Source organism: Eptatretus burgeri, chromosome 3, assembly GCF_056783735.1.
Source record: "Eptatretus burgeri isolate ZD-2024b chromosome 3, Ebu_testis_v1, whole genome shotgun sequence".
Classification (NCBI taxonomy): domain Eukaryota; kingdom Metazoa; phylum Chordata; class Myxini; order Myxiniformes; family Myxinidae; genus Eptatretus; species Eptatretus burgeri.
In genome coordinates this window covers 112365581-112390135 of record NC_140963.1, presented here as the reverse complement: position 1 = coordinate 112390135, position 24555 = coordinate 112365581, and the positions used below count along the sequence as shown (strand labels likewise).

General features: G+C 42.5%; 1 protein-coding gene across 2 annotated transcripts in view; it reads right to left on the bottom strand.

Moving 5' to 3' along the window:
* Positions 1-13381, bottom strand: part of LOC147030747 (sulfotransferase 1C2-like) — a 30423-nt gene extending 17042 nt beyond the window's left edge. The window contains exons 1-2 of one of the 2 annotated variants that reach the window (XM_085875117.1): positions 13229-13381; positions 8630-8794 (exon numbers count right to left, since the gene is read on the bottom strand). In XM_085875117.1, coding sequence (XP_085731243.1) covers positions 8630-8794; positions 13229-13244 — 181 coding nt within the window. In that variant the 5' untranslated portion in view covers positions 13245-13381. Of the gene's footprint in view, positions 1-8629; positions 8795-13118 lie in introns of both variants that reach the window. The other variant, XM_085875118.1, reaches the window with a different exon arrangement.
* Between the last annotated feature and the right edge of the window lie 11174 nt (positions 13382-24555).

Below are 24555 nucleotides of genomic sequence, written 5' to 3'. Positions count from 1 at the left end.
TTTTTATCCAAATGAAAGAAAAATTAAGTTGGTGAGTCCAAATTATATATCTGATCCATCTGTAATCGGTTCATTGCACCTTTCACTTGGAAATCCAATCAAAATAATTTAAAAGGGTCTTTTTTTCCAGTTATTTGTTATTTGGTTATTTGTTGTATTGTGGTTGTTTGCGACATCAGATTGTAATTTCACGATTTATTTTTCTTGAACAATCCTCTCCTTTTTTACACTGAAAAGATGAGAAGTGAATAAACTGTTGGCAAAAGACGGCAATCTGTGCCTTTGCCTAATCCCACAACATCTAGGGTTACTTAAACTGCTCTTTCGTTTGATGAGGCTATTCCAAAACACTCGGAAGGCTTCACAAAAAGTAACATTCTCAAGTAACATGACGTTAAACTTCCAATACAGACTGCCATGTTGCTGCAGAGCAAGCTTAAAGGAGAATGTTGGAATCAGATGATCAGAGAAAAGAGAAGGCACGATATCAGATTTTAATATCTTATCAAGCATTGTAGCATTGACATAAATTCTGTCTAACCGGGCTGGAGTGTGTCTCTGGGACACACATCTTAACCAGGTGAACTGACGTTGTCTGGGGTTTTGGATACACCAAACATCCATGAGTCCCACAGTTTTTATAATTTTTTTCCAAAGTTTTGGCAGATTTTGGATGTGGCTCCACTCTTTTTCTGTCAAAAGGTGCTGTCACACCTTGACGATTTAGCCAGCAATGGCAACGTATTAAAATGTATGTAAAACGTTGGCATTCGCTCAAATTTTGATGTTTTTTTTAAGTTTTGGTCGTATTCATAACGTGTTGGTCGTATGCATAACATATTAGTAACGGGCACAGAACGTTTCGTTGTCTTAGATAACTTATACCAACGAATGCTTAGCCTGTTGTCGGCGTTCACAACCTATGCCCAACGATACTTTAACTTTGGCATAGCGCGCTGCACGTATCGCCGACGATCTCGTGGCGTAGCCTGTTAAAAACCTGCCGCACGCCGATTTAAATCATAACCGCCTGAGAATTGGAAGTGTGAACCACGCAGTCACACCTTGACGATTTAGCCAGCGTATGCCGACCTATGAAAAATGTGTCTAAAACGCTGGCACACGTCGAATACGGTATGGGTAAGTTGTGTATACGTTAGGAGCACGCTGAAAAACGATGAAGTACGCTGTCATATTTTGTGGTACGTTTAGTACGTCGTGAAATTTCAAGCATGCTGAAAATTTTACGACGTACTCGCCGTATGGCTCACACGTTTCGCTACGCTGGGAATAAGTTGTAGGCACGATATGCGATCGTTGACACACGTCGACACAAGTTCCTTGTAAGTTACTCAAGTCGAACCACGTCGAGGTGATGTTTAGCATTCCCGAAACGTATTTTCTCCGTCAAGGCACATTTTCTTTTTTTCTCCTAGGCTCCATGAAGGCACGTGACGAAATATCTGAAGTTGTTGTTGTTGTTTAGTTTTTTTTTTTTTAGTCTATCACGAATTATAAAATATATTCGGACATTTGCTTTTAAGTTTCGACGTCGACGTGACAATATCCTCAAACAGAAAATATTCACAGAGGAGGAACTAAGAATAAGACACGAGTTTTTTTTGTTTTTATTGTTGTTTTTTTTTTAAACTCTGCCAATACGCCATTACACGGTAGCTGTAAGTTAGTAACACGTTCAGTAAGTTCTGTGGTCGTCTGGAAGACGTCAAATACATCTACATACGTCAATATGCGTTGGAGGTACGTTACACATAGGTTCAAAGCACGTTACTCATAGGTTAGAAATAAGTTTTGGGTACGCTAAGCATTACCTCGACGTGTTTCGACGTGTATCAATGATCGCATAACGTGCCTCGACGTGTGTGCAACGATCGTGTAACGTGTCTGCAACACGTTACTCATAGGTTATAAATAAGTTTCGGGTACGCTAATCATTACCTCGACGTGTTTCGACTTATGAGTAACTTACAAGTAACGTGTGTCGACGTGTGTCGACGTGTGTCAACGATCGCATAACGTGCCTACAACTTGTGGCCAGAGTAGTGGAACGTGCGAGTCATACGCTGGCATACGTCGTAAATTTTCAAGCATGGAAAATTTGAGGACAACCACAAAGTACAACGATGAAAGCCAGCATACTACGACGTATGGCAGTGTTTTTCAGCGTGCTCTTAACGTATACAAACTTACCCATAACGTATTTGACGTGTGCCAGCATTTTAGCCCAATTTTGCATACGTCAGGCATACGTTGGCTAAATCGTCAAGGTGTGACAGGGCCTTAAAGCAGGGTCAAGAAGACAGTTGAAGTCACCACTCAGTATAAAGCAACAATTCAAGTCAATTGTGCTTCGAAAGGCCTCTAGTTTCAGGAAGAAGTTGTACTTTTCAGCATTCTCATTGGGGGCATAAATGTTTACAAAAATAAAGATTTGATTGTTGGCAATGAACTGAAGACAAGCCAGACGTCCAGGAATTATTTCATTAAAATGAACTTGTGAGAGCGTTAATAAAGGAGAGACAAAGAAAGCAATCCTGGCAATGAAGGAATTGATATCTCTGAAGAACCACTGACCCTTCATTAGCCATCTCCATTGGGCTTGGGCAGTCAGATCTCCATGCATTTCTTGCAATAACAAGACGTCCAGGTGCAAACGCCGAGTCAGATCTTTTACCTGAACTTTGCGTTCTAAACTAACACCACCATTAATGTTTAGACTTCCGAAATTGACATTCATGTGCTGAGAAAGGTAAAGAAGAAAAATAAATAAATAAGAGAAGCATACCACGACGACCTTACTTGGGAAGCTCCTGTCGAGCTTTCTGGATCGTTTTTTTTAACCTGTGCTTCTTAGCCTCAGTGAAGTTTGGGGTGTCAGGGTTACGCACAATTTCTTTCAATTTAATAATTAACACCGGAAGATCAGGGAAATGATCTTTCAGTTCAATATTTCTCTTACGATAAGAATCCCTCAAGAAGTCCTGAAGCTCGTCATCCGAAGGTCTGCTTTCAGCCTTTAGAATCTGAGAGGACTCATCTTGACCTTCACCATGAGATTCCTCGCATGGGGAATCGATTGGTGTTTCAGTTTCATTATGAACATCACATGATTGCTCGGTTTCAATGAAACAATCTTCTTCAGGAGCCTTATACATCAGAGTTACGCCTGGGGATTCTTGGGAATGTAAGAGAGTGGACGCCAAGCCTGTCCGTGACACGGCCACGGTGCTCGGGTCATGAGTGTCACTCTCCATTGGAGGATTTAAACTATCCTCCATTGTTTCCTCAGTGTCCTTATTTGTCTCATTTAATGCTTTGTTAGAGAGAGACTGTAAAAGTTTCTCTTCCTCCTGTGACTGTTGGATATGGGAGCAGTCTACATAAGGAATGTCCTTGTACGAGAGGACGCTCTCTGTGGGGTTGGAAACACTGATTGGGATTGGCAAGTTCGATACAATTGTTTCATTGATGATGTTTGAACAAGCGGACGTTCCTGGATTACTTTCTTCTTCCAATAAGGCAAATCTGTTATGACATGGAATTCCAGTAATTACATTTTCACTGATTTGCCTTTCACCAGAAGGTGACACACGTGGTGCAAGGGATTTGGTTTCTTAACTTTTGAGACGGTAATGAACCCCTCACTTACACTGTCCATTGGCTCATTGGGAGGGAGCGTGTCCACTTCGTTAATTTATCTTGCACGTCATTGGGAGGGTACGTCCTGTACCACATCTATATTAATATTTCGGCACGCCCCTTTTTTTGTTCCACCATCAGATTTTTGTTACTGCATGAAATGAAACAAGATTTGGTACATATACTAATGATATTATTGTCTTCCTTTAGAGGCCCCTCAAAATTCGTTTTGATGATTATCTATATTCATATTATGGCATGCCCCCTTTTTATTCCACCATCAGATTTTTGTTACTGCATGAAATGAAACAAGCTTTGACATATATAGTAATGATATTATTGTCTTCCTTTAGAGGCCCCTCAAAATTCGTTTTGATGATTATCTATATTAATATTTTGGCACACCCCTTTTTTTGTTCCACCATCAGATTTTTGTTACTGCATGAAATGAAACAAGCTTTGACATATATAGTAATGATATTATTGTCTTCCTTAAGAGGCCCCTCAAAATTCGTTTTGATGATTATCTGTAGTAATATTTCGGCACGCCCCTTTTTTTGTTCCACCATCAGATTTTTGTTACTGCATGAAATGAAACAAGCTTTGACATATATAGTAATGATATTATTGTCTTCCTTTAGAAGCCCCTCAAAATTCGTTTTGATGATTATGGTAGTTAAACAGTTCATGTTCATCCGACTTTTTATTATTCCTACTGCACTTCATTAGAACATAGATTGTGGATGGATTCGCAGATCCCAGGAGAACAACTATAGCTGTACAGAACAATTCATATTATCAATGGATAAAAATGATATTTAATTGATATTATAATAAATTGTTTATTTAAAATATCTTCAAATTTTGTGAGTTTTTAGTTTGTTGTGAAATATTAGGTCCTCGGGTCTCCGCATAGTGGCGTACAGGCTAAAGTCGTACTTCTGTTTACTACCGCAGAAAATCACAGAACCATCCGATCAACATGCTGTTAACAGTTTCAGAATCAGCTAAATTCTACAACACATCAATATGGAGACGAAACTGATCCGGCCAGCTAAAATCTACAAGATATGAATATGGAGACGAAACTGATCCGGCCAGCTAAAATCTACAAGATATGAATATGTAGACGAAACTGATCCGGCCTTTTGGATCATTTTAAAGTAGGGTGCCCTGTAATTTTAATGCGCTCTATGGATCCTCCGGAACTCACGAATGGTACACGTTGTGTAGTCACTACACTACGTGGTAATGTGGGACATATTATGTCATGCCATAAAAAGGGGGCATGCCATAATATGTGGGACAGACAGACAGCTACTGCGGGACAGTCGAAGGAGAAAACCTGAATGATAATCAATGGATAAAAATGATATAATATATTGTTTAAAATACATTCATGCGATCTGTCTTTTACCATATGTTGCCAGTGACGCCCGTTGAAGACGGGCACCTTTACTAGTCCACAATATAAAGGAAGAGGGTTTTCAAGATTATTGGAGAGGTCATCATTGTAGATGAGGAACAAGACTGGGAACAAGAGGCTGCCTTGGGGTGATCCACCCCCCACGAGAAAAGGAGAGGGTTCCATTGATAGCAATGCGTTGTCTCCATGAGTGGCAGAAGACGAAGCCAGACATTAAATCGGTCTTGTATGTCACAAGCTGTGAATTTTACAAGCAGAGCAGGATGCCAGACTGCCAAATACCCTCGACATGACCAGGGTGACATTCCTGACCTCTTGAGATGTATGGCCTCAGGATTTTGAGAAACAAACAGAATATCCAGTCAAATGACTGAGACAGAATCCAAACTGATGGTTAGAGATGTCACTCTTTGGAAAGAGGTAAGATGATACATTGGCAGGTAAAGTCAGGTATGGGAGTATGCGCCAGAGCAGCGCGTTGCTGCATCCAATTTCCTCCAGTATTCCAAGGGCCTCTGTTGGCAGCAATGATGAATTCAATTAATTTATTTGGAATAGGAAGTAAGCTTACTGGCCTATATTTGAGAGAATACATTTTTGCATCATTGTTATGGGAGTGATGTTGGCAGACGAGAGATGAACAAAGGAGTCAGACAGTTTGAAGAGCAGCAGAGCAGATTTGAATGCATGAGCATTAATGGCATCTGGATCCATCAAATAATTTTGTCCACCATCGTGGATGTGAAAGATTCAGTTGAGAAGGTAGTAGGTGTGACGTGGCAAGATGGGACAGAGCAAGATGTATTGGGAACACAAGATTTAGAGCCAAACACAGAATTGAGACATTCTACCATGTTTAACCTTTTGGAAACTTGAAAAGCAGAGTCTGTGGTGACGATCAGGATGCTGGCGATCGAGTCAGACCATTTGTGTCGCAGACATCCTCAGCTGAAATGTCACTGCGGGTTGTTGCAAAAATAAGATACAGCCAACTGTCAAGGTGAACGAATCTCTCCCCATTGTCACTTTATTCTGCAAAGTGTCCTAAAAACCTGCTCTACTGCTCTCGCTCATACTATCTCTGTTCTATTCACCCTCTCATTTGCTCAAGTTAATCTGCCATCAGCTTGGAAATCAGCAAACATCACTACCCTGCATAAAAAGGTGCAAAAACAGATCCCTGCAACTACAGACCAATTAGCCTTCTGCCAACCATCAGCAAGGTTATGGAATCCATCATCGCTTCAGACATTAAATCCTTCCTCTTCTCCAATGGCTTGATTTCTGATCATCAATTTGGTTTCAGACCAGGTCACTCGACCCTGGATATGCTGCTTCTGTTCTCCCAACAATGGATGGAGGTCATCAATGCCGTACATGAAATCAGAGCCCTATCCCTAGATATATCGCGTGCTTTTGATACAATCTGGCACCCTGCCCTGCTCACCAAACTCTCTTCCTATGGTATGCAAGGCCATCTCCACTCATGGCTCACAGATTTCTTCTCTTGTTGCAGCCAACATGTGGCCCTAAATGGAGTTCTCTCATCCCCTCTTCCTGTCCAAGCTGGAATTCAAAGCAGTTTTCTGGGCCCTGTTCTTTTTCTGGTTTTCATCAATGATCTCTCCGAGTCTCTGGAAAATCCTCTTTATCTCTTTGCGATGACTCCACCATCTGTCGTACCATCTGCCATTCCCCAGATCGGCAAGCAGTAGCTTCATTTCACTCTGCAGATCTGGATTAAAATCACAAACTGATCCAACACTTGGAACATGCCTTTCAATCCTGACAACCCTCACCCCCCTCCCCCCCACTTCCCAATGTACTGTCTCAACAATCCTCTTGAAGAAATCCTTTCATTCAACCTTCTGGGTCTCACTCTCTGCCATGATCTTTCCTCGGAAAGCCACATTTCCAAGCTGGCCTCCAAAGCCAGTCACCAACTGGGCATCCTCCGTCATGCAAATCCTTCCTTGGCCACCTTGATCTCCTGACCACATACAAAACTTTTGTCCACAGCCTGACGGAGTACTGCTCTCCCCTCAGGGCTAGTTCTCCTGCCTCTCACCTTTCTCGGCTTCACGCTGTGGAAACCAAAGCACTTAGGATCATTGGTATCTCCCACGATGAGGCTGAGTCTTTCACTCTCACCGTGCGCTGGTCGGTGGTCTTTCTGTCTTCTACCATCTCCTCTCCAGTCTCACACCCCCTGCTCTGTCTGCGATATGACCTCTGCATATTTTCACAGGGCACTCAAGGTCCAACAGCAACCCCCTTCTGGTAAAACTACCAAAATCAAGAATCACTGCTCACCCTCACTCTTTCATCCCACTTTTTCCCCACCTTTGGAACAAACTCCCACACTCTCTTCAATCCCTGCACTCTTTCCTCCAGGTCTTCAAAACAGCTGTTCACCACCACCTCTCATCTTCCCCCATCCAAAATCACTATCTTTTCTACCCCTGTTAATCCACCCCAAACCCACCTCCTTCAAATTCCCTGCTTTCCTTCCTGAAAGTCCCTGTCATGCGAGGACCTGAAAGTCCCTGTCATGCGAGGACCTGAAAGTCCCTGTCATGTCCATTTGTTTAACCTGTGTACCCCACCCCATCCCTCTCCCTTCCCCACTGTTTTGTCCTTCTCTCTCCCACCCCTCTTGTTGTACGTCCTGTGTTAGCTTTCATATGAGCCTCGACATTGTATACAAAAATAATAATAATAATAAATAAAGTGGCAGTGGAAGTCACCACAGATGAGGAACAGAGTTTGGATGGACGTTTAAGAGCTTATCCATATTAGTGGAGATAGACGTTATATATGGATTTGTCATTGTTGAGTACACAGTACAAAGTACACAGTACAAAAAACAAACATACATTCATTCGTTGGTTGCAGCCAGAGATAGTCCAGCAGATGAGGAAGAATTATGGTGGCTAAACGACAGTGAAGGGAGTTGTTTTTGTGTTTTTTTTTAAATATAAAATTGAGGCAAGCTCGTGGAGGATCATAAACATCGAATGGATCAGGATGTAACAACAAAATAAATGGCAGAAAAAGAGAGGAGAAACATCAACAGCAGTGTTGGGGGGACAAAATATAGAGACTTGGAGAAATAATGAATGTGGGGAAGAATGAGGGTTTGGGGGTCGGAGGGGATACAGGGGGTGGACAAGATGGATACAGTTGCAAAATTCTCACGAAGCAATGACTGGAAACTTGGAAAGAGGTGGGCTTTGGGAGGGATGCAAAGATAACTCAGAATCAAACAGTTATCTTTGCTTGAAAGAGAGCAACAGGAAAACAACAGCACCAGGATGTGGGGAGGTGGGGGTGGGAGGTGGGGGTGGTTGGGAGCTTGTCAAAATAGAACAGAGAACAGCTATGGAGACAAATCAATGAATCAGACACACGTGTGTGAGAGTATTGTTTCTTTTAAACAACATCGGGGCACTTCAGCAGTAACCTGGATGGAGAGATCAGTAATATTAAAATGAATCTCTCCCCATTGTCCCTTTAACACCACTTGAGTATGTGACCTCAAACCTGACTTGTAGTATGTTGCTATGAGCAGATCGTCTGGTCGGGCCTGAAATTCGGAAATCTTTTTCCAATTATTTTTGGTTTCCGCTAACACGGGAACCCCATTCAAAGAACACAACTGCAAGTGATCCTGAGTGTGACCCATCCATTCAGATCCCACGTGGTTTCCTGTCACAAAGACAACAAACACAAAAAGTTATGCACAAAAACCCTCAAAACAATGTCTTGCAAATCTTATAAATATTTAAATGTTTGTGAGTGTTTGTGCGTTATTCTTTCACAGACGAACCGTAGCGCTGAAGAAGCCAAAGTTTTGGGTGCAAGTACTTCAGAATCTGGGCAAATTTTACACTACCGCACATTGGCCTTGACATCAATTTGAGGCCACCAAAGTCCACTATAAAGTATATATTGGGATGGAGGGTCAGGCACTGTTGCTGCTGGCCTGCAGGCAAAATTATTCATCTGCATTAAGCAATCATTTGCATATTACATTGAAGATTTTTTTTTAAAGGATTTTACGGCACTTTGTGTGTGTGAGTGCGTGGTCTGAATCATCGATTTTGTAGATCCACATACCTACAATATATAAAGGCAAGTTGCACGATTGTATCTGAACGGGGTAAATGTAGTAACCGCAGCAAGTATAATGCTGAATGATAACTCATTTAAGAGCTCTTTGGTTCAGACATTACATGGGGAAGCTTACAAGTACCGATATTCATGCAATTTCGAGTTATGTTCATTTTTGTTGCACACACTGGTGGTGTATAGGCTCAGAGTCATTGGTTCACAAACCTACTGGATATATATATATTGTTTGCAGGCCAGGTGTCTGGGTGAGAAGACCACCAGGGGGGGAAGCTATCTCAGGTTCCCACCAGACTCCCCGGAATCGCAAGCCATCGCACAAGGATAACTCCGTGACGCAGCGGGTTGCTAACCGACCGTGAACGCCAATATCTCAACCACGTGACTTAGGGTCCTCCGTCTACAGTTTATAAGGTTACCTAAAAATAATCACGCGACCTAAATACTGGGGGATACGCCCTCGGTACGCCTTGTCCAAACCGAGTCACCTTACCGGGTCAGATGCAGCCGAGTGACACTGCCAAGGACGGACCGGCTAAAAGAGCGGATCATTGGGAATAAAGTCCGGGCTAGGCTAGGATACAGATAATGCTGGATCAATGAAAGAAAAAAACAAAAAACGAGCTGGGAACATTTCAACAAAAGGATTTATTTCAGGCAGGTGAGGAAAATAGGTGGCACAGTGAATGTAGTTTGTTGTGTGTGAGCAGAGACAGGAAGAAATGTGTGGTGCGACAATAAAATAAGCAACTTACAAAAGCAGACACAGAGCAGACTTATCCCGATACATCTTCTGCAATCTTAACTTAAAGGTCCCCTGACATGCCAAAGTACAAAAATTTCATATATATATATATATATATATATATATATATATATATATATATATATATATATATATATCCATCCACTGGGACCATACTCTGTGCAGAGCGTTGGTGCTGCTGAAGCAGTCTCCTTGGCTATTGGGTACAATCCTGGACGGGTCGCCACTCCGACACAGGATACCAGCATGCTGGCACTCATTTTGCCGACCTCGGAAGGATGACAGGCAGAGTCAACCCCACCTGGTATTAATTCAACAGCCGAGTGGGATTTGAACTCAGGATACTCGGTTCCTAAGCCCACCACCCTAACCATTAAGCCAACACCAGGCATATATATGTGTATATATATATGTATATATATATATATATATATATATATATATATATGTATATATATATATATATATATATATATATATATATATATATATATATATATATATATATATATATATATATATATATATATATATATATATATATATATATATATATATATATATATATATGTGTCCTGGAGGAGTTTTTCATCGTGATTTCAGATCTGACAATGTTTTTTCACAATACTCATTCTGTAAAATGTAAAATTAAAAAAACAAACGTCTTCGGGAATGCCCCTAAAAATTCTCCTGAAAGGGGCGTAACCCACATGATGTCATATACAGGATGTCAAAGGCTGCACGTTAATTACTCGGGTTGGTGGTCTACCTGATTCTATTGGCTTCCTGTGTTTCCACATTTTATTGGTCGACTCAATCGCATCATTCATTTCTGCTTAAAAAAAAAAATCGAACATTTGGTTTTGAATAATGGATGACATGGACTTTGATTTGTCTGGTAGCGACAGTGAGTGTGAGAGAAATTAAGGATTTTGGTCTGAATCACATTGAGAATTGTCGGATAACAAAGTCGCGGGAGGTGAAGTTCAAGCAGCTGGAAATTAAATACGGCCTTACCAGTTCGAGCCCGAAGCAGGACAAGCAGAGAAAAATGGCGATGAAATTCCCGGAGTTCATGATGATCGGGAGGACATCGAAGGAAGACTTGGAAATAACAACTGGAAAGACTAAATCCTATTCGTAATTCAATAATGTAAATTTGACTTGCATACTGCTCGATATCAGAAATATTTTAGTGAGGTGACGTGAACAGCGCAGCGTAGCGGACATGTTGCTTCGCGGCAAATTAATCACAAACAAGGCCGGCGCATGTCATCGGCCGTATCTCTCCGCGCATAAAACGAAGCAACCTCCCTGTCTGTATACGATGAAAACTTGTGTGCAGAACACACCTTGCGATACAATTGTCTCAAGTAGTCCGATAAATCTGACGTTCTGTTGCATTTTTATTTATTTTATTCCTACTGTCGTCATGTAGCACCAGTAGAAAACAATGAAGAAAAGAGAATAATAAAATAAAGGTACAGCACGTCAGATTTATCGGCCGAGTCGGACGGACGACGGATTTATCGGACTAGTCTCGACTCTCGAGTTGACAAGTAACTTGTATTAGCATGCTCACAATGTATAAGTCAATGCGTAAGAGTCCCGAGGATATGAGACCGTGTAATTGGACAGATAAATTTGTCTTTCATAGTTGTGCAAACATTTTTTCCCCTTTTCTTTTATTACAGCATTTTGGCTGAATGTTAATGAATAGCATGCCAATGGAAGCAGTACCTTCACTTTAGATGTCCATATTCTCCGACGATTATCATCTTTTGGGAATACATGAAGGCTTACACCGTCTTTGCTTGTATTGCTGCATCCTGCTACGATACATCTTGCAGGCATTTTCGAAAGTTCGGCAAAAACTATTTAAAACTTTCGCCAAACAATCACTGGAATTAAGACGATTACAGAGATTGCACTAACCTTTGCAAAATGCATTTGTATGTACTTTATAAGGCGCACGACATATCGTCTCTCGAGTCAATCCACTCTGTGCGCGTTACTGTATGTGACGTCACGCAGAGATTCGCTGAAGTCCATTTTTTTAGGGGCGGGGCACAGCAAGTTGTGAATAGCTCCAAAAATGATCGAAATATTGCTCTAATTATCCCATTTTTGATTAAAAAAAAAAGGCATGGGTGATTTCTTCACTAGGAAGGTCAAGTTAATCTATAAATAAGTTTATTTTGCATGTCAGGGGACCTTTAAGGTCACAATTCATGGACCATGGTCACAATTGGTACATCTCTGGCTGATGCAAATTGCCAAAATAATCTGATCATCATGTCAGCGGAAGTGAAGGTATTCCTGTGGATCTTACAGTTTGCACATTAGATCACATCAAGGTCTTTTTAGCCCATCGGTACGAGTACGACGACGCATCATTCCTGCGGGAGAGCCAATTCATCAAACATCTGGGACTGTGCATGGACCTCAGCTCACAACGCACGAACCCAGAGACCTTCCAGAGATGCATTTGATGCCAATTTCCTTCCCACCTCCCAACCTCCATGTTATTCTCAATGTTGCCAGGTCAGCAAGCTGCTGCCGAAGCGTGATCTTGAGAAGCATGATGCTTCCCATCACCTTCCCAATGCAAACCTGGTGTTGGCTCAGTGGTTTGGGGTGGCGGCTTGGGATCCTAGGGTCCTGGGTAGTGGTTCGGGTAGTGGCTTGGGATCCTAGGGTCCTGAGTAGTGGTTAGGGTGGCGGCTTGGGATCCTCGGGTCCTGAGTTCAAGCCCCGTCGGCCGCTGAATTAATACACCAGGTGGGGTTGACTCAGCCTGTCATCCTTCCGAGGTCGGCGAAATGAGTACCAGTTCCAGTGTGTGTACCGGTAGAGGGGCACTGCATCAGCGACACAGTCGCGCCTCAATAAATGATAGCTACCCCGGCAGCTAAGCTCCCACACGACCACCACCACCACCTTCCCAACAATAAAGTCAAGGACGGGATTTGCAATTTGTTCAGGGTGCCGGCGATAACTCGCCGACTCTTCACGAAACACGGCGCACAAATCGATGCATTTGAAACCCCAGAGTTGGTCTAACCACTCTAACAGTTTATAGCTCGTAGACATTTCAACCCGATCGATTCGGCGGAAAGACGATAGCGCACATACCTCGATCTAACTTCGATCTAACTTAGATCGAACTTATCCTGCGAAGTGCGAGCCACAACTTATCGAGCTTCACCATCCCCCAACAAACACACATTCGCCGGAGCACTCACCACTACCGTCACTCATGGCGACTCCTGGTCATGCAACCTTCGCCACCAAGTGTAATCAGACTTTGGAAGTGGAAATGACGTCAATACCAAGCAGCCAGCGCTTGCCAAGCTAGCCGTTCCTTATCAACCGTTTCGTTGGAGGGCTTGCTTGAGTGCTTAAGCTACTTGGCGAGCGCTCCACACGCTCCACACCCCCCCTGGACACTGGAGCGACCAATGTCGACATGCATTGCAGCCCTCTTGTCAATCGCCTGTGTGACGTCATGAGCTTTCATCGAAGAGCACGTCTGACGTCACACCCGTCCAGTATTCTGCGCTTTGTATTGCCACCGATTACGTTTAACAAATAAATAACTCACTTTTTGATAACACTTTCCTTTATCGTTTCCTTTTCACAATGAAGTTCAAGAACAAATATTGTTTATTTGGGAGCATCAAGAACTCTGGTCATTTTCATGAAGCTTACGAAGATCAAATCTGCCCGTTATACCCTAGGGCCTAGGAGATAGATGGCTTTAATCAGAATTTTGGGTAAGGATGGTTTGATAGGCCTACTTTATGTAAAAAAGCAGTCTTATTGACCCCACTCAAGACAAAATGACCATTTTTAACCCCTTTTTGACCAAATATGACCATATTTGGTCAAATTACATTGGATAGGTGGGTTTAATCAGAATTTTCGGTAAGGCTGATTTGACAAGCCTACTTTATGTAAAAACGGGTGCTGATTCCAAATAAAACCGTCTTATTGACCTCAATCAAGACAAAATGACAACATTAACCCTTTTTGGCCAAATATTCCCTTATTCCATCAAATAGTGGGTTTAATCAGAACTTTAGGTATAGATGATTTGACAAGCCTATTTTAGGTAAAAGAGGGTGCTGATTACCAAAAAAGCAGTCTTATTGACCCTATGTAAGACAAAATAACTATTTTTGGCCAGTTTTTGGCCAAATATGAATCGGCCCCAGTGTTGAATATTGTTCTGGGAAATATCAATATTTCAAATATTGATATTTGCAAGCTTTCCATTTACCCTTTGAATTTACCACATTCAATTAGTCATTTCCATTATCATTATCATCACTGTCTTCTTCATCCTCTGAATCATCATCAGTAATACAATCATTGTCATCATCATCCTCGTCTCCATCTGTGACATCTTCTGGTTCCATGGTTTTAGAAAGAATAGTTGGCATCTGACTGCCAGTAAACCAGAGTGGTACAAAATCTCCGTTGACCTCTTTCCAGCCGTGATCTGTGGGTTGAATGTTCTCTAGTGGATATCTTGTATGTGCGTGCTTCCAGAGATATGCCAAGTAATTTCACTGTGCCAATTTTTGCATCAGAACATTTTTGCAGGGTGGGAGCATGCCTGCATCAAGTCCCTTTATTTTCTCCAATGGACTGTCTGGATCTGTCGGTTTGTATTTCTGTGGGAAGATTTTCAACCTGGCATCATTCACGGATGATAATGCTCCCTGACCATAGAGTGAACACACATATCTTTCTACAAGGCTGTCGTCATCATCAAAGGCTGTTGTCTCTCCGAGCATGCTGATGCCTTCGAGATGGAGAGCACTCTTCTGAGCTTTCTTCAATGGGTTCACCTTTCCCTTCCTGAAGAAGGGTGACATGTAGTCGCATCCTGTCAGAGCATGATAACCCGGTAGTGCCTTGCAAACAACTGGGCCGAGGTGGTTTGCGAGCGCAGTAATATGGACATACCTTCTAGTGTTATCACTCGAATGTCCAAGGTCCATCCACACATTGGCCTTGAGTTGTCTTGAATGATACAGGAGAATGACCATGATATCAGTGTCTGTTGCACGGACAACAACATTCTGTCCTGGTATTGCTTTTGACAGCATGCTGAGATGGTATACTAGGCTGGTATCTGCCTCCACGTGTGAGCATTCGTACTCTGGTGCCTCATTGTGTTCTACATTTCCTGACAGAGATGCTGTATACTGAAGACACTGCTCCTCATGTGAAACAACAACAGTCTTTTGTTTTATGATTGGTGCATAATGGTTATGTTTCCATTCCTCCATGAAGAACTTAATAAGTGCAGTTTTGAAATTTGGTGATCTCAAGGCATGTCTGAAATCTTTAGGACGTAACTGGTCTGCACCTGTGATGTGAAATGATCCATCATTTGCACCTCTTGCCTGTTGCTCAACACTCTATGCTTTTCACATAACTGTCACAGACAAAGTGCACTTTCCTTGCCTTTGGACTGCATATGATCTTCAGGACCAGCTCTGATACATTCCCAAATCTGAGAGGCAAGTCAGAGGGCAGTGACTGGATTATGAACATGGCATCATAAATGACCGTATCAACTGTTGTTGGCTCTTTGTGTGTCATCAAATCTTCGAGGTGTTTGGAGAGTGTGTACTTTGGTGTCTTCTTCACTGTGCCAAAAATACTGGCCAAAGAGGGGAACCGGGGTTAGTGGAAAGGAAAACACCTTTGCAAGCTCAATCTTTCTGGCACAAGCAAGATAGACTAATCTGCCCAGCAGGTCCCGTGTTGTCTTCAGCTCAACAACCTTTTCATCTTTACCTCGTATTTTGCTCTTGATAGCAACACTGGCAAATTTTCTCACTTTTCTTCTTTTTAGTGGTTTTTCAAACCTTGAAGAATCCTTCAAGCATTCCTGGAGGAACTCATCTTTCCACTTCTCCCCCAAAGCAAAGAGATTTTGCATGTCCTCTTTTACTTCATCTGGCATTTTCTTGCCATCTGCTAGACAGTACAAATTGGTGTCATCGATCAGGGAGTTACCAAAAGGATTAATTGTAGTGTCAATCATTTTAGAAATACTTTCCAAGTCTCTGAAATTTCTCCACTTTTGACTTTCGTAGTTCATGGCTTGGATTGGTATCCTTGTTTAAAGCTGCTTTTTCAAACAGATGTCTGACTATGGTGCTTCGAGCTGATCTCGTAACTGTCCACCGCCTGGTTGCGCCTTGACTTTGATGGAAAGCAGTGATTCCAGTTTGTCGCGAGGCTGCATCTACATTGATCGTACTCTCTAGTGCTTGATCCACTGGTTGTCTGGAAAAGGAATTGGATGACAATCTTATTGATAAACCACCTTGTTCAAATTGTTGCGTAATGCCAGGATGGGTGCTGTCCATGTTCAACAGTCTGAGATAGTATAAGCACATGTAACGTGCATAATTGTGACGATTTGCAGCAAAGTAAATGTCTATCATTTTCCCAAGTAAGAAGATGAAAAGATTCACATCATTTGTTCGCACAGCTCGACTGAACAGCATGTAGATGTCAACCATGTCAATGTAGTTTCTCCAGAACTTTGCATTAACACCATGTTTAGACCAGGTCACTCTACCCTGGATATGCTGCTTCTGCTCTCCCATCAATGGATGGAGGTCCTCAATGCCAGACAGGAAATCCGAGCCGTATCCCTGGACATATCACGTGCTTTTGACACAGTCTGGCACCCTGCCCTACTCACCAAACTCTCTTCCCATGGTATTCAAGGCCATCTCCACTCATGGCTCGCAGACTTCCTCTCCTGTCGCAGTCAACGTGTGGCCCTAAATGGAGTTCTTTCATCCCCTCTTCCTGTGCAGGCTGGAGTTCCTCAAGGTAGCGTTCTGGGCCCTGTTCTTTTTCTGGTTTTCATCAATGATCTCTCGGACTCTCTGGAAAATCCTCTATTTCTCTTTGCCGACGACTCCACCCTCTGCCGTACCATCTGTCATCCCTCAGACTGGCAAGCAGCAGCTTCTTCGCTCACTGCAGATCTGGACAAAATCACAAACTGGTCCAACACGTGGAACATGTCTTTCAATCCAGACAAATCTCACACTCTCACTATGTCTCTTCGAAAGGACCGTTTACAAAACCCCCCCATCCACTTTCTCAACAATCCTCTGGAAGAAGTCTTTTCTTTCATGCTTCTAGGTCTCACTATCTGCCATGACCTTTCCTGGGAAAGTCACATTTCCAACCTCGCCTCAAAAGCCAGTCGCCGACTGGGAATCCTCCATCGTGCAAAGTCCTTCCTCGGCCCTCTTGAGCTCCTGACCACTTACAAAGCTTTTGTCCGTAGCCTGATGGAGTACTGCTCTCCCCTCTGGGCTGGTGCTCCTGCCTCCCACCTTTCTCGGCTTCACGCTGTCAAAACCAGGGCATTTAAGATCATCGGCATCTCCCGCAATGAAGCTGAGTCTTTGGGCCTCTCACTCAATCACCGCAGGTTGGTCGGTGGTCTTTCTGTCTTCTACCGACTCCTCTCCAGCCTTGCCCCCCTGCTCTCTCTGCGATTTGTCCCCACCACATTTCCACAGGGCGCTCAAGGTCCGCCAACAACCCCTTCTGGTAAAACTACCAAAATCACGAATCACTGCTCATCTTCACTCTTTCATTCCTCTTTTTTCCCGCCTTTGGAATAAACTTCCTCACTCTATTCTTTCCCATTCTTCCCTCCAGGCTTTCAAAACAGCTGTTCACCACCACCTCCTATCTTCCCCCATCCAAATCCTCGATCTTTTCTACCCCAGATAATCCACCCAAGCCCACTTCCTTCATTTCTCCTGCTTTCCTTCCTGAAAGTCCCTGAAATGTCCATCTTCTCTTCGCCATGTTCCCCGTCCCTCTCCCTTCCACAGTTCACCTAATGTGTCTGTTCCCCACTGTTTTGTCCCTTCCACTCCAGCCCCTCTTATCTCATGCCTCCTTGCTGTGAGTTGTGTGTTAGCTCTCATACGAGCCTCGACCAAGGTATACAAAAAAAAAAATGTTTTCCAGCTCAAGTATCATCGCAGAAACTTTCATAAGTCATCATGAATGCCTTGTATCCACCTGCCTCCTCCAAATCTTTCATCCGTTCAGGGGATGGTGATGCTTGAACAGTCTTCAGGGCTTCAACCAAACGTCCATAGCTCTCATTTGTCTCTTTCAGTTGCAAGAACAAATCTATATGCTTGTTCTGCATAGCAGTTGCTCGGAGCACATGCATAGGTCGTCGCAATGCAATCTTCCTCACACTCTTCAGCCAGGGTAACGTTTCTTTTCATCGTTTCATTAACTACATCAAGCCGTGTAGGAGGTGCTCCGATGTTTGCCAAATAGCCTATCTTCTGAGCCGGTAAATCATCTTTGGTTACTGTGGCGTTCCAGCCAGACCACATTGGTGTTTGTGTTTGTTTTGCAAGATATCGTCCATGCAACATCTCTGGCAACACAAGCCTTGTAGTTTACAGGCTTGTCCATTGTTTGTTTATCAAAGGAAAAATTTGATATCTTGATTTTCTTTCTCACTGGTTCGAGTTCTGGATTTGGTATTTTAAGACTTCTCTTGCTTCGTTTGTTCATAGAAATAGGAAGTGTATTCTCTGTAGTTGATGAGCTTGCTGCTGTGATTGATTCCGAGCTTGTACAAGATGTTTTCATTGTTGCTGTTGGTGTTGATATAACTGGAACTTCATTTTGGACACAGATGCCCTGTGTGTCATGATACATTGATTCATCATAGTTGTCCCAAGCTGTGTTTGTGCTTCGTCCTTTGCTTGCTTGCTTGCAGGCCATCAGGAAGAACTCGGTTCTTCTCAATAATGTCAGCGGCAATTTGGGTCTCATGTTCTTCTGCAGTATGATATCCTATACAATGGCCGAAGTGATTAATAATTTCCTGAACCTTCCTGGAGCCAGTAATACTCTTCAAACCCATGCCCAGCAGCATGTGTTTCGATGGCTTCACTGTTCCATTAGTAGTTTTGTAGATATCATCCTCGGCTGATGATTCAATATACCGCTCCACTCTCTCACTGGCGTCATCTTTTGAGCCGGTGTACAGAATCCTATAGAACTCTGATGTTTCTGTAGGTATATTTGTAGACTGGCCATCATGGATTGCTTCTACTGTGATTGGATTTGGGAGTTTATTCTCTCTAAGCTTCTGGATCTTCCCCCTGAGGAACAAAGCCACATTCTTTATTTCATTGTCCATAGCATCCTTTGTGATAGAGAGATAGGTCCCTTGTTTTTTTACTTTCTTGATCAACCTGAAGCTTGCTGCCACAATGTGCTTTGATTTTGGACTGAAGATTGTTTGGTTCAGAGGTAGGGTCTTCCCTCCCCTCATCTTCTTTGAGAAAGTCAATGTAGGTTTGATTGACATCAACCAATTTCTTTGAAATTTCTTTCAGAAATATGTCAGAGTCTATTGATGAAATTATTCTTTAGAAAGCAGATTCTCGTCTCTGTGCGTACGTTGAACCTTTTTATTTTATTTGAACCTTGGTACCTTTAGCAATATACCTTGCTCTGCATGTGTTGTGGTAATTGACTTCCTTGGCTATGAAGTCAATGTGCTCAGATTCCCGAAGGAAATCTTTGTCGTTCAGTTGCCTTGCAGCATTTAAAATACTGTCCTGTGCTTGTATAGTTTCACATGGAGATAGCGTTTCAAAACCACCGGGGAAATGCTTACGGTCCGGACCATTGCAGGAAATACAATTTTTCTTCAGCACACCAGTAGTTGAGGTAGTTGCCACTGGGGGCTGTTCCACCGTAGATCGTGTTTCAACAGTAACATGTTCATCAGAAAATATTTTCTTTTCTTTTGACTGTGTCTGATAAGCCGTGAATTTGCTGTAACAGTCACAATGAAATCCATAATGAGGCAGTGGTTCAGCTTCAAAGTTAATGGATTCACATATAACGAGGTACTTTGATCTCTTCTGATATTGAATTCTGGATTGAGCGATGTCGCCTGCTGTTTCCCATGTCTGTTTAGTAAAAGGAGTCACTGCATCACCATCATGCTCTGTATCACCCACATGCAACACACACTGCAACGGCACCTCTCCACCATCAGCCATGATGAGGATTAGCTTCCTGGGTAGTTCCTCACGGAGCATGTCCCAAAAACGTGAACCGTCTTGTCAGCTGCACAGTAAGATGTCGGCCTAAAGCACATGTTATATCATCTGAGCCACTCAAGGAGGTGCTGCCACCTGCAAACTGAAAATGAAAATACAAATTAAAACAATTAGTCTTAACATCATTGTTGATTTTGCACACTGCTCGAAAAGACTATGCAAACATGCGATATGCCCCAACATGGAATTTCAAACTTTTGACCACTGGTGGCCAAAAACTGAACAAAGCGATTGGCCAATTGGTTACTTCTTCATTATATATTTATCATATATATTTATATGTCATGATTATCATGAACAGAACATAATATTATGTGATACAATTCAAACGATGAGCACACCTTCAGAACATCCAAACGCGGACCAATAGAAATTGACCAAATATCGTCATAATTTGACCGGAAAAGGGTTAAAATGGTCATTGTGTCTTGAGCGAGGTTAACAAGACTGCTTTTTTTTGGAATCTGCACACTCTTTTACCTAAAATAGGCTTGTCAAATCATTCTTACCCAAAATTCTGATTAAACCCATCTACCCAAAATAATTTGACCGAATATGGTCATATATGGGCAAAAAGGGTTAAAATGGTCATTTTGTCTTGAGTAGGGTCAATAAGACTGCTTTTTTTGGATTCAGCGCCCTTTTTTACATAAAGTAGGCCTGTCAAACCATCCTTACCCAAATTTTGATTAAAGCCATCTATCTCTTGGAATATTATTTCATGACGAGCAAATACAACATGTTGCTTCACTGACGAGACTTTTGAAGAGGATAGGGGAGAAGGAGGGAGGGGGAGAGAAGAGGGAGGGGTAGGGAGAGAAGAGGGAGGGGTAGAGAGAGAAGAGGGAGAGGGTCGAGAGAAAAGAAGGAGGGAACAGAGAAAGAAGAGGGAAGGAACTGGAGGGAGGGGAAGGAGAGGTGGGAGTGGGAGAGATAGAGGATGGAGGGGATGGATAGTGGAGGGAGGAGAGAGAGAAGAGGGAGGGAGGAGAAAGAGAGGAAGAGGAGAGGGGGATTCCATCAGATGAGACGTCCAGTTTAATGTCCATCCGAGAGACTGCACATACATTGATGAATCACCCTGCCTGTGAAACACGGGATGACAGTCCACAGCTGGGTCAGGATTCAAACCTCGGCTCGACAGCTTAGAGTGAGCATGTATCCCTTTCGGTTATCCTGCTGTGATGTGGCGAATAATTAATTATTATTATCTTGCCAAAACGAAGTTTTTGCAAGATATTGTTACTTCTGAGGGGGGGGGGGTATGCATTCAAAGGGTAATTAGGATGTTTAATTTGGAATGCCATGCTGTTCGAGTTGTACCAGGATCTCGATGTAATAAGTAGCAATTCAGTGGTGATAAGTTGTCTAGTAAATGTCCATTTCTTTAAGGGGGAAATGATAATTGTCACGTAATTAGATAGGGAGACGGGTTAGGGTAATTGTGTATGCGGATCCCCTTTTCGTATTCCCTGTCGGCTTGCCGTGACGTAACAGGATAGTGCTGCGGATGGCTCCGCCCCTTCATCACGATTGGCGGAAGGCGACGGCAGAGGGCCAATAAAAGGGCTCGATTGGAAGTGACGAGTACTCGACTATAAAAGGTTCTGTTCGGGAGAAGAGAAGAGAAGAGAAGAGAAGAGAAGAGAAGAGAAGAGAAGAGAAGAGAAGAGAAGAGAAGAGAAGAGAAGAGAAGAGAAGAGAAGAGAAGAGAAGAGAAGAGAAGAGAAGAAAAGAAAGAGTCAAAGAGGAGAAAGCGTCTGGTTGAGGCTGTTTGTCTCGGAGTGCGCTCTCTCGTTGCGCTGGTTCGTTCCTCTGGTTCGTTCCTCGATTCGTCGTGTCTCGTGTGTGTGTGTGTGTGTGTGTGTGTGTGTGTGTGTGTGTGTGTGTGTATGTGTGTGTGTGTGTGTGTGTGGTTGTGTGTCTGTGTGTGTGTGTGTGTGTGTGTGTGTGTGTGTGTGTGTGTGTGTGTGTGTGTGTGTACACCTGGTGCCTAAGAGGGTTTGAGATTTGGATATCCATTGGAATTGTTTGTGTTTCCCCCACACCACCTCCCGTCGAATCGCCCCGGATCCCTCCTCTTGCCGAGTGTTATTATCGTTCTGGTTAGAGAAATGAACATTATTAACTCGGTGGAAAGCGACTCGTGCCACCTTCCTGGTCCCGTTTGCTGGAGAGCGATTAAAACCGCCATCCTCGGGTTATAAAAAATAAACCGCCTCCATCGTTTCGGCTCATTCTACGTCCACGGGACTGTTCAAGTCCCGTGGACGTCAATATGTTAGTCAGCTTGTATTTTTTTATTTTTTTTATTTTTTTTATTTTTGTTTGTCTGTAATTACGTATCGATCACTCTGCAGAGCACAGTTATCATTGGAAATTTTTGTAACTTTGCATATCAGAGGCCTATAGAGGTCCCTTTCAGCACATAAAATTTTGAAGGTCAAAGGTCAAGGTCACTTTGTCGCAAATCAGGAGAGTCGACGAAACCCTTATTTTTTTTGATGGGATCGTCTTCAAACTTCATGGGAATATAGTTCATGGTCTGGCGCTCAGCTGATTAATTTTTGGTGGCGATTGGCCTTGACCTTCATGGTTAGCGCCTAAGGTCAAACATATTTGACCCCAAGGTCAAATTTTCAAGTTTTAGGAACCATATTGTGTAGTACCTCAAAATGAACACCTCGATGAGTGCTTTTCTAGATATGTCAAGCTTGAGACATTATGACGTCATTTGGTGACGTTATGAGGCAAAAGCATATTTTTCATGGTTACTCTGTAGAACGATTCTCATCGGAATCTCTCGTCGGCAGATATTCCTCAAGGAGTCGCTCCTGGTGGATAGCAGCTCTGTTCACCTCAGTGTGACCTTAAAGAAGTCACACGTGGTCACCTTTTAGCAAGATACGGGTTACCCTGAGGGTGCCATTGGTTTATTTCAGTGTTGGAAAGGTGTATATATCGCAGCTGAAGTGTCGTTCCACCTTATCACCTTATCATGCCATTTTTTTCCCCAAAGATATCTCAGAATAATGATAACAGCATATTAATAATAATAATAATAATAATAATAATAATAATAATAAACCAATGGTTTGATAGGCCTACTTTATGTAAAAAAGCAGTCTTATTGACCCCACTCAAGACAAAATGATCATTTTAACCCCTTTTTGACCAAATACGACCATATTTGGTCAAATTAGGTTGGGTCGGTGGGTTTAATCAGAATTTTAGGTAAGGCTCATTTGACAAGCCTACTTTATGTAAAAAAAGGGTGCTGATTCCAAATAAAACCGTCTTATTGACCTCGATCAAGACAAAATGACAATCTTAACCCTTTTTGGCCAAATATTCCCTTATTCCGTCAAATAGTGGGTTTAATCAGAACTTTAGGTAAAGATGATTTGACAAGCCTATTTTAGGTAAAAGAGGGTGCTGATTACCAAAAAAGCAGTCTTATTGACCCTATGTAAGACAAAATAACTATTTTTGGCCAAATATGAATCTGCCCCAGTGTTGAATATTGTTCTGGGAAATAGCTTCGTTTGGTATGACGTCACAATCGACACTGGGGACCTGAGGATGTGCCTTTTCAAGGTTTGATATCGTTCTTTATCTGTTTCAGCTGTTTCCCAAGTGTTTCCCAAGGTTTGAAAGCTGTTTTTTTTTCCCAAGGTTTGAATTAATTGTTCAAATTATTAATTAATCCCAAGGTTTGAATTTTCCCAAGGGAAACAGATGTTTCCCAAGGGTTTGAAAGCTGTTTCTTCCCAAGGTTTGAATTAATTGTTCAAATTATTAATTAATCCCAAGGTTTGAATTTTCCCAAGGGAAACAGCTGTTTCCCAAGGGTTTGAAAGCTGTTTTTCCCAAGGTTTGAATTAATTGTTGTGCTTGGTCGACATTTGTGAATACATTTAGAGAGGGGGCGTGAGAGAGGGGGCGTCACAATTTGAGAGAGGGGGTGGAAGGGGGGGTGAGTGGGGGCGAGAGAGGAGGGGCAAGACTAGGGGTGAGAGGGGGGGAGAGAGGGGCATCACAATTATTCTTCTTCGTTTGATATGACGTCACAATTGACGCTGGGGACCTGAGTATGTTTCCCAAGTTATGGCCATTTATGATACGGTTGGTCCGATCTAATTGAAGCAATGCCCCAATCCAGTCGTCGTTTACGAGAGCGAAGGAACGAAGCTGCACATACTGACACGCACCTACGGGACCTCACTAGTTATTATAATAATAATACTTCTTTTTTTTTTTAACCTTTTAGCGGCTGGAAAATTGTCATCCTATATTGGTCTCGCATGCACTCGAGATCAGATAAGGTTGAACAATATCTCCAGATTCAACACTTTATATCTTTGAACCTTTTTATTTATTTTATATTTTATAAATGTTCTTGCAGG